Source organism: Sinocyclocheilus rhinocerous, unplaced genomic scaffold (assembly GCF_001515625.1).
Source record: "Sinocyclocheilus rhinocerous isolate Xijiao unplaced genomic scaffold, SAMN03320098_v1.1 scaffold400, whole genome shotgun sequence".
NCBI lineage: Eukaryota > Metazoa > Chordata > Actinopteri > Cypriniformes > Cyprinidae > Sinocyclocheilus > Sinocyclocheilus rhinocerous.
In genome coordinates this window covers 284,627-294,937 of record NW_015666595.1, presented here as the reverse complement: position 1 = coordinate 294,937, position 10,311 = coordinate 284,627, and the positions used below count along the sequence as shown (strand labels likewise).

The 10,311-nt window shown below is 37.7% G+C and overlaps 1 protein-coding gene across 1 annotated transcript in view; it reads left to right on the top strand.

The window, feature by feature from the left end:
• LOC107732959 (coiled-coil domain-containing protein 146-like) overlaps nucleotides 1-10,311 on the top strand; it is an 11,010-nt gene continuing 699 nt past the window's right edge. Inside the window, exons 1-13 of the mRNA XM_016544429.1 lie at nucleotides 1-171; nucleotides 249-322; nucleotides 409-636; nucleotides 877-1,096; nucleotides 1,875-1,967; nucleotides 2,090-2,257; nucleotides 2,558-2,646; nucleotides 2,788-2,952; nucleotides 3,072-3,296; nucleotides 3,386-3,614; nucleotides 5,294-5,413; nucleotides 9,341-9,478; nucleotides 9,794-10,039. Of these exons, the coding sequence (XP_016399915.1) occupies nucleotides 1-171; nucleotides 249-322; nucleotides 409-636; nucleotides 877-1,096; nucleotides 1,875-1,967; nucleotides 2,090-2,257; nucleotides 2,558-2,646; nucleotides 2,788-2,952; nucleotides 3,072-3,296; nucleotides 3,386-3,614; nucleotides 5,294-5,413; nucleotides 9,341-9,478; nucleotides 9,794-10,039 (2,166 nt within the window). The remainder of the gene's footprint in view (nucleotides 172-248; nucleotides 323-408; nucleotides 637-876; nucleotides 1,097-1,874; nucleotides 1,968-2,089; nucleotides 2,258-2,557; nucleotides 2,647-2,787; nucleotides 2,953-3,071; nucleotides 3,297-3,385; nucleotides 3,615-5,293; nucleotides 5,414-9,340; nucleotides 9,479-9,793; nucleotides 10,040-10,311) is intronic.

The following is a 10,311-nucleotide window of genomic DNA, read 5'->3' as shown; positions in this document are numbered from 1 at the left end:
ATGGCCCTGAAGAATAGTTGTGAGGAGGTGAGGAAAGAGGTGGTTCAGCTTAGACAGGAAGTGAAGACGTTAACTGAGAGCATGGAGACTCAACAGAAACATATAAAGAAAGAACAACATGAGTTGGAGAATTTAAAAGATCTTGTTGAAAGCAATGCGGAAGCAGGACCTGTTAATCACTAAGCTGAAGTATCTGTCCTGTGAACTTTGGGATGTGGATTTCACATGTTAGCAATGTCTTTCACCAGGCTGAGCTGGCTCAGGTGCTTCTCATACCTGTTCAACTGGGAAAGGAGATCAACAGGGTCGCCCACAAGAAATCGTATTTGTGTCTTGTTCCTGCATAGTTTCACAAAACAATGGAAATATTTGACTGACTAACCCACTGTATCTGTTTGCGTGTCATAGGGAGCTGGAGAAGCAGGTTGCAGTAATAGAGCAACAACGTATGGAGCACACGGAGCATCAGCAGAGGATGGAGGCTAAGTGCAAGGAGGTGAAGGAGGCCAAAAGAGAGGTGGTACGAGAACTGGAAGGCCACAAGTCTTGGCTGGTGACTGCAGAGAACATACAAGACAGACTCCTCAAAGAACTGCAGATGACCAAAGAAAAAGAGGCCATCTTCATGGATCAAAGGTTGTAATCTCAGAGTTTCTTGCCAGATGGATTAGGATTCACATCAGAACTCTACTCTGACAACACCCAAAATGTTTCTGAGATTAAAGACCCTTCAGAAGAAACCTTCAAAAGACCCATTTGTAAAATATGTAAATAACACTTGAAAAAAGAGGATATGTTTTGGGGGTTGGAGGAAGAAATCTGTTTGCAAAAGAAGTCATATAGCTGTGTTATAAGACAAATAATTTTTTTTTTTAGTAAATCTGTGGTATTGATTGTTTTGGACTACAGGGGTCTGCTTGACATCAACATGGAGCAGATTGTTGCTGAGTGCAAGTCTCTGTGTGATAAACTGGCTCGAGATACACGGCTGAAAGACAAGTTTATGCGAGCCCTGAAGAGGAATGAACTGCAGCTGAAACAGGCCACAGACTCTCTTGCTAACACTCAACAGCAACATGAGAGGACCCAGGCTCAGGTGACTCAAAACACATCTAATTTCTTATAATGATAATGATAATAATAAATAATTATATCAGTGATCATACTGTAAGAGTGTTTTCAAGATTTGCCAGGATTTGGCAACACAAGAATGATGTTTAGTGGAAATTACTGCAGAAGCAAATATTTTGTGACGTCCTACATTTCAGAATTGCTGTGAAGCCATTTCTTTCTCACGTTATGTAGATAAAGGCTGATCATGGTTATTTTATAATAACAGGAACTATTAGTTCCTTAGCATTTTAGAGATTTTTGTTACATAAGACACATGGCCTGGTAGCACGTGTGTGCAAATATCCAGTTCCCCCATAATTTTCTGTCTGCTTTTCAGCTGCCTTTTCATTACAATGGAAAAAGGTCCCCAAAAAGAGACACTTAAATTGAATGATGTTTTCTTAAATGTTATGCTGACATAAAGCGTATAGTAGCTGTCATGAATTACATTTGGTAAGTTGATGTCTTGTGTTTTGACATGCTGTACTCTATATAAAACTATTTTAAACAGCATTATGGTAATATATGGTAACATCATAGTTTTATAGTTAGTATGCATGCTAGTATGCATTTTATGAGCTAATATTAATTGAGAACCTACCATGAATATTTTTTCTTTTATAAATTATTTTATCACACCATTTAGTGAAGGTACAAAGGTGATCTTTGAAAAAAGTTACAGGACCTAAAATACATGTTCTCTTATAGACCATAAAGAAATAATTTGCTTGTTATATATATTGTTTATTTTTTTTGTATAGAGAGAGACAGTCCCAGATGGTGACTGCTTGTTGCAGAGAAGAAGAGATCTGGAAAAGGAAGTGGAAAACCTAAAACGCAGTTTGATTAGCAAGGTATGTACAGTACATTATGACAAATGGCTTTCAGTTGACATAATGTCTGAGTGGTGTGGCAAGATACATTACAAAATGAGTTTGTGTCCACTTGTATGTTTTCATGTGTCTATGTGTGAGAGAGTAGCAGTCTGGTAGGGCTGAAGGTCCAGCTGGTTCAAGAGTATGTGGAACAGGAACAGGCTTTGATTAGAGAGTCCTATCGCCGTAGAGATGAGCTTCATCACCTTCATCATCTCATAATTATCAAAGCAGATGAAAGAGAGCAGAAGAGCCGTGAGCTTCTCAAAGCACAGTGATTTTCACTACAGGGGGACTTTAAGCCCTTTACCTATCCAAAATATTTACAGCAGGGTTCCTCAAATCTGCGCTGCAGAGTTTATTTCCAACCCTGATCAAACTCCTGTGATTTTCTAATGATCCTGAAGACATTGATTAGCATGCTCAGGTGTGTTTGATTATGGATAGAGCTAATATCTGCAGGAAAGTGGATCTCGTGGGCCAGATTTGAGGATCCTTGATTTACAGAATTGTCATTTTTGGGTGAGCTATTCTGATATGCTTGATGATTGATATGATTGTTGTTGCAGCTAAAATATAAGCGTGTCAAGCAAGATCTGCAGGGGAAAGGACTGGTTATTCAAGAACACTTGAAACAGACTCAAGAGACCCAGTCAAGGTACTTACTGGTGATTGACACATACTCTATAGACAGGCTGAAATAGAGCTGAAACTTTTGCCTAATTTAGAAAGAATCAAGTTTGTTAGCCTGTAGTCTGTTATGTAAAGGTGTACTTAAATGTTTTCTTACCCTCAACAGGCTGGGTGTGTTTGCTAAACTGTATGAAGTCACCAAGGGCGAGCGGAACAAATACCTGAGCCTGATCCACATCTCAAACCAGAACCTGGCAGAGGTGCAAGAGAAGCTGGCCAAACTGGAAGAAAATCTTAAGACACTGCAATCGATTGTTATCAACAAAGACAAGTACTGGAGCTCTCACGTTATATGTTATACCTATTATTATAATTTTTTTTTGCATACTACAATCTGACTACACCACACTATAAGATAACGTTTGGTTAACGTGCTTGGTTTCACTCTAGGATGCTGCAAAAGTCCCGTCTACAACACTCTCACAGCTACAAGCTCAGAGACCGTATGAAGAATCAGATCTCAAGGGTGTTACAGGTTCTGCAAGAAATGCACCAGAAACGAGAGGAGAAGAAATTGAACCTCGGCAAACTCTCGGAGGCAATCAACATGCTGGAGCAAAAAAAGTTGCATATGTGCAAGAGCTACGAGGCTGCCATGCAAGAACGCACCCAGTGGTGGGAGAGTTATAAGGTCTGTCAGGTGAATTCTTACCGTCTGGGGTGGCATTTGCACTATAACTTTATATCTGTGTTTGTGTTGTCAGGGCTGTGCAGCTTGTAGAAAAAGAGCAGGAATTGTGTATTTTCTATGAGAAGCTAAATGTGCTGGTGAAAATGATTGAAGACAGCAACCTGAAGATACAGAACATGGAGGATGAAATCAGCAACCTGAAAATTGAACAGAAAGACCAAGAAAGACAGAACAACCTTCTCATGAAACAGTTCTCCAGTAAACGGGCACTAGAGGAAGAAAGCATCTTATTACGGATACAGGTACCTCCATCTAAATTCTGAAACTACTGTGCAACCTTTATTTAAAACAACTATGAAAAAAAGGGGGTCTTCCAGCTTTTGCATCAGATTGGGTGAAGCAGCCAAAGAGATGATCTGTCACAGATACATAAATCAAAAAACAAATTCCAACAATATAATCAGAGTAAACAAACACACTATAATGCAGTGGAATGTAAGTAAAGGTTAGATTGTATATAATTTTCCAAACATTTATTGCCATCTAAGGTGGCACACATACTCACAGATGTGCTCTTTTTACCATTTATAGTTCCTTCTAAGAGATAAAAGTGAAATAAACCATCTTAGCAAGAATCTCCTTGATAGTTTTATACCGCTCTGTGTTTAATCAACAGAGTCTCTTCATATAAACATCTACTGCATCAGTGCAGATAAAATAAACACTTAAATATTAGATTGTGTTACTAGTTCTCATCCTTGCTGTAGGGCTTAAAGTCAGGGGTAAAAACATATTATGTCCTCAGACACTGTGTGCAATGCCAAACTATAGTTCAAGTCCAATATTTTTCACTACATTTACATTTGTCACAAATTCCACATAATACTGATGTGGAGAAACACTTCCTGAAGTCCAAACACATTATGGCTACATTGAAAATATCAGCTACACTACCATTCAAAAGTTTGCGGTCAGTAAGATTGGTCATTAAATTGATCAGTATTGACAGTTAAAACTTGAATAATGTTACCAATTGTTTTTTTAATAAATGCAGTTTTTTAACTCTCTATTCATCAAAAAATTCATGTATCATTGTTTCCACAAAAACATTAAGCATATTCAGCTTTATTAATAATAATAAGAAATGTTTCTTGAGCACTCAATCAACATATTAGCCTGATTTCTGAAGGATCATGTGACACTGAAGACTGGAGTAATGACAGCTGAAAGTCCAGCTTTTCCATCACAGGAATAAATTAAATATAAGACTTCTTTCAAGAAGATTAAAGCAGAAACATAGGATTAATTAAGACTCAGACCCCAAACATTGTCTTCACCGTCCCTCCTTCTGTTACTCTAATTCATTAGATTGCTTAAGAAGGCTTTTATTAATCAGCTTGCGGGAACTAAAAGATGACTTTTATCTCCAGCCCTTGGCCTGTCTGTTGTGGGCGCATGCTGGTGTGTTGGCTCAAGTGTCGCTCTTCCTGGCTGTAGTCTTACATAACACTGATATCTTGCAGGTCTCTCCCAAGTCCACTTGGACATCTAACTTGTATTTCAGCTTTTCCTCTTTGTTGAGATGCATAACACTGGGTGTTAACCTGGCGGAGCCTAAGAGTCATTTTTAGATTATAATGTACAGTATAGGCAAATGATTAAGACATCATTTAACAATCCAGTTAGGTTGGCTTTATGTTTGTGAAGACATTTCCAATCATTTGGCCTTAAATTGAGCACAACAAAACAAGTACCACACCTCATGTCGACAGCAGATGCAATGTAATCTTTAGTGACTGAAAAGCACAATGACACATCTGCCACCATCCTGACGCCGTTTATCCAAATGACTCACAGAGGGATACAAACACACAATACTCACAGCCTGTGCATCTGTGTAATGAGAGCAAAGGGGCTTTAAATGAGTCCACTGTTTTAATTGTGTCCTGATGGTGCGGCTGTTTTTTTTTTTGTGCCATAGCTGTCTGAGATGAAAGACAGACTGACTGAGCTTGAAAAGGCTTTTGTGAACCAAACCAGAGCAAGAAAACTGAGTGGAAAAGATCCGTCTCCTGAGGAGCTCATCAAGAAGATTGAACAGGTACAGTTAAAGTCCACATAACGGGAAATATTTGGAGGTTAATGCCTTGCTTGGCAGGGACCCTCCTGTTGGTCAGAATTTATTTTTATTTGTAACACTTGATTCTATATGCTATTTTTTATTTAATAATTATATAATAATAAATAATTTTATAAATAATAATACATTTGTGCCCTCTAGAAGCTTGCGTTCTGCAAGTGAACGTCGCTTTATTGTGCCATCCCAAAAAGGCGCAAAACCACTTTCACAGACTTTTCAATTAATGTACAAAATATTTTATTGCATAAAATGAGATGATGCTGACTTGGTTATAACTGAATTTTTAAAGGGTAATAATTTCTCAATTTAATCTAATCTATTTTTTTTTCTAAAACATGATTTCTTATGCTATTACATTATTTAATAATAATATAAATATTATTTTTTATAAATGTTGTATAAATATTATTATTAATAATTATTTCTATTCTAGACCTAGTTTGTTATACATATATTTGTACAACATATACAGTATCTCACAGAAGTGAGTACACTCCTCACATTTTTGTAAATATTTTACAGTGGTGTGAAAAAGTGTTGGTCCCCTTCCTGATTTCTTATTTTTTTGCACGTTTGTCACACTTTAATGTTTCAGATCATCAAACAAATTTAAATATTAGTCAAAGATAACATAAGTAAACACAACATGCAGTTTTTAAATGAAGGTTTTTATTATTAAGGGAAAACAAAATCCAAAACTACATGGCCCTGTGTGAAGAAGTGTTTGCCCCCCTGTTAAAACTGTGGTTTATCACACCTGAGTTCAATTTCTCTAGCCACACCCAGGCCTGATTACTGCCACACCTGTTCGCAATCAAGAAATCTCTTAAATAGGACCTGCCTGACAAAGTGAAGTAGACCAAAAGATCCTCAAAAGCTAGACATCATGCCGAAATCCAAAGAAATTCAGAAACAAATGAAAAAGAAAGTAATTGAGATCTATCAGTCAGAAAAGGTTATAAAGCCATTTCTAAAGCTTTGGGACTCCAGCAAACCACAGTGAGAGCCATTATTCACAAATAACAAAAACATGGAACAGTGGAGAACCTTCCCAGGAGTGGCCGGCCGACCAAAATTACCCCAAGAGCACAACAACATCCAAAGAACTGCAGGCCTCACTTGCCTCAGTTAAGGTCAGTGTTCATGACTCCACCATAAGAAAGAGACTGGGCAAAAATGGTCTGCATGGCAGAGTTCCAAGACGAAAACCGCTGCTGAGCAAAAAGAACATAAAGGCTCGTCTCAGTTTTGCCAGAAAACATCTTGATGATCCCCAAGACTTTTGGGAAAATACTCTGTGGACTGACGAGACAAAAGTTGAACTTTTTGGAAGGTGTGTGTCCCATTACGTCTGGCGTAAAAGTAACACTGCATTTCAGAAAAAGAACATCATACCAACAGTAAAATATGGTGGTGGTAGTGTGATGGTCTGGGGCTGTTTTGCTGCTTCAGGACCTGGAAGACTTGCTGTGATAAATGGAACCATGAATTCTGCTGTTTACCAAAAAATCCTGAAGGAGAATGTCCGGCCATCTGTTCGTGACCTCAAGCTGAAGCGAACTTGGGTTCTGCAGCAGGACAATGATCCAAAACACACCAGCAAGTCCACCTCTGAATGGCTGAAGAAAAACAAAATGAAGACTTTGGAGTGGCCTAGTCAAAGTCCTGACCTGAATCCTATTGAGATGCTGTGGCATGACCTTAAAAAGGCGGTTCATGCTCAAAAACCCTCCAATGTGGCTGAATTACAACAATTCTGCATAGATGAGTGGACCAAAATTCCTCCACAGCGCTGTAACAGACTCATTGCAAGTTATCGCAAACGCTTGATTGCAGTTGTTGCTGCTAAGGGTGGCCCAACCAGTTATTAGGTTTAGGGGGCAAACACTTTTTCACACAGGGCCATGTAGTTTTGGATTTTGTTTTCCCTTAATAATAAAAACCTTCATTTAAAAACTGCATGTTGTGTTCACTTGTGTTATCTTTTACTAATATTTAAATTTGTTTGATGATCTGAAACATTAAAGTGTGACAAACATGCAAAAAAAATAAGAAATCAGGAAGGGGGCCAACACTTTTTCACACCACTGTACTTAAGTATATCTTTAATTGGACTTCAGCACTACTTACGCATAATTAAAGTTCATTCAATACAAAATTAGTTGTTCCAATTTAGCAGACTTAAGGTATACCAGTTTAGTATACCAACAGTACAATTTCAGGGCATTTTTTTATTAAGTACATAGATATTTAAATGTATTTGTAGTATACTTAGCATGAAATAAATGTATTTCAAATACATTTTAGTATATTTATTTTTCACTAGGGTTCCGATCTGGCTTCATCCAATCAACAACCAATGGATAGAAACAAGTCCTCATCCCTACAGTTTTTTTCATCCTTTTTGATAATACATTTTATTCAGATGTGCATCACAGTTTGGAACAAATAATGATGCTTGCGGTGCAATATTTGACCGGAAGGGTAAAAATTACATGTATTTTCCTCAGTTACAGCTAGTTAGAGCTAGCCTGCTTCCAATCAGACACAGAGATGAAGTAGTGCAGTAAGATCACATTTGTTTGAATGAATTATAGCATTTATTTCAATTAATTATTGATCGATTGAGAGATAGAGAGAGAGAGAGAGAGAGAGAAAGAGATGAAAAGTTGGTTTGTAATTCCCTGCATCTGCATGTAACTACCTGCATCTCTCTCTACAAACAATGAAGCTGTAAGTTTAGTTACTTCAAAAACAGTGATTTTACCTCCTTGTTGCTGAGAAATATAATGTTGCAATTCAGCAGTGTTGACAACAAGTTTCTGTGGATGTTTTTGTGTGTGCACAGCACAATCTGCAATATCTGTGTGCAGGTGATGTGTGTGCATCAATTAAAACAGCGCATTAACATAGAATAGTGATTAAACTGACTTGGATCTACCTGTGCATTAAACAGTTTTAACAGCAATTAAAAAATCAGTTCAAATCGGCAATAATGAAATCACATCTGGATTGGATTGATATATTAATAAAAAAAAAAACTAACTGGGGGGGTTATACATACATACCAATACATACCCTTTTGATTCTGCCGTATTGTTTTCTTATACTATATGAGATGCAACCCTATACAGGTTTGTGATTTTTTTTCAGACTATCTTTTGTTGTTTAAGTCCTGTTTAAAGAATGCAGATAGGCTGTGGCTTTCTGAAATATTTGTAAATGTCAGAAAGAGGCCTGTGGGAATAAACGAAAAGAGAACATGGGCAGACATAAGTATCACACGACCTGTCTGCTGTGGTCAGTCCTCTTCCAATAATCCAGAGGTCAGTGTTCCTTCCTTCTCAGGCCGACCCACATTTACACACTTCAGTGAAACTCCCAGTAATTTGGACATTTTCACTTTGGGGTGTACTCACTTTTGTGGCCAGTGGTTTAGACATTAATGGCTGTGTGTTGAGTTATTTTGAGGGGACAGCAAATTTACACTGTTATACAAGCTGTACACTCACTACTTTACATTGTAGCAAAGTGTCATTTCTTCAGTGTTGTCACATGAAAAGATATAATAAAATATTTACAAAAATGTGAGGGGTGTACTCACTTCTGTGAGATACTGTATATTTGTTTAACAGATTTCATTGAGGCAATGTTGACTTAATTTTATTAAATCTAATAGATAATTTCTCAATGTAATCTAATAAAAATTTATCATAATGAGAATGTTATCAACTGATTAAATAAAAATATCTCATAAAATACTACAATCTAATGACTACACAGGGTGTATTTTATATAGTTAGAAAAATATGCACTCGTATAGATAAAAAATCAAAAGGAAAAGTTAATGTCACTCACTGGTGTGTGTGTGTGTGTGGGTGTGTTTAGTTAGAGGTGCATTTGGCAGATAAGGAGATTCAGCTCTTGGAAATGGAGCTTGTGTATGAGCAGGTTACACGCCTTTCCCAGCGCTTCCAAATCAAAGCTGAGAATGGTAAAGAAGACACGCTGCATCTGGCTAAGAAAGTAAGTTTACACACACTGCACAGCAACATGGTTGATTTAGATCAGTCCTCAAATGGTTTTGCTTCAGGACTCAGAATTTACATTGGATCTCACGTAGTAACCCACAATACTTGATGCTTCGACACCCTGCAGACCTCATGGTCTCCAAAAAACATCAGCTGCCCACATTAATGAACCATAGCAAGCTCTCCTGCTTCTTAACAAATCCTTCAGATTGACTAAACCCTTAAACGAATGTACTCTGTTACTGTAAACACACAAGGTCATGAAGCCAGGAGTTTTAGCAAATTCATTTAGAGTGAGTTTGTGTTTTAGGTGAACGAGCTGCAGGCTCAGATCAGGGAGCACACTTGTAAAATGATCGCGGTGGTAGCAGAGCTGTCCATGCGACAGGCAAAGTGTATGACCCTACAGCAGGAGATGACAGACAAGGAACTACAGCTGGACTGTCAGAGGCGTGTGGAGCAGGGCATGCCCCCCTCAGATAGCATAGAGGACGAGTGGCTGCGTTGCCTTCAAGATCAGCACAGACGCCAGGCAGACGCAGAGAAAAAAGCCAGGGTAAGCTTCCAAAAAGCACCAATGACTCAAATCTTACAGTAAACACAGTTCCTGTTGATCATTAAATATGAAATTATGGGTCACAAAACCTGTCAAGTACGTCCATATCTAATTTCATGAATCAGATTAAATAAGAAATTATATTTTGCATAAAGAAAATGAAGTTTATTGTTAGGATTAAATTGTATTTTTTTGACAGTATTTTCATCACAATTACACATATGCCTCTCCCCATTTCTCATTACCTCTTAAACTGTTATGAAAAAAAAAAA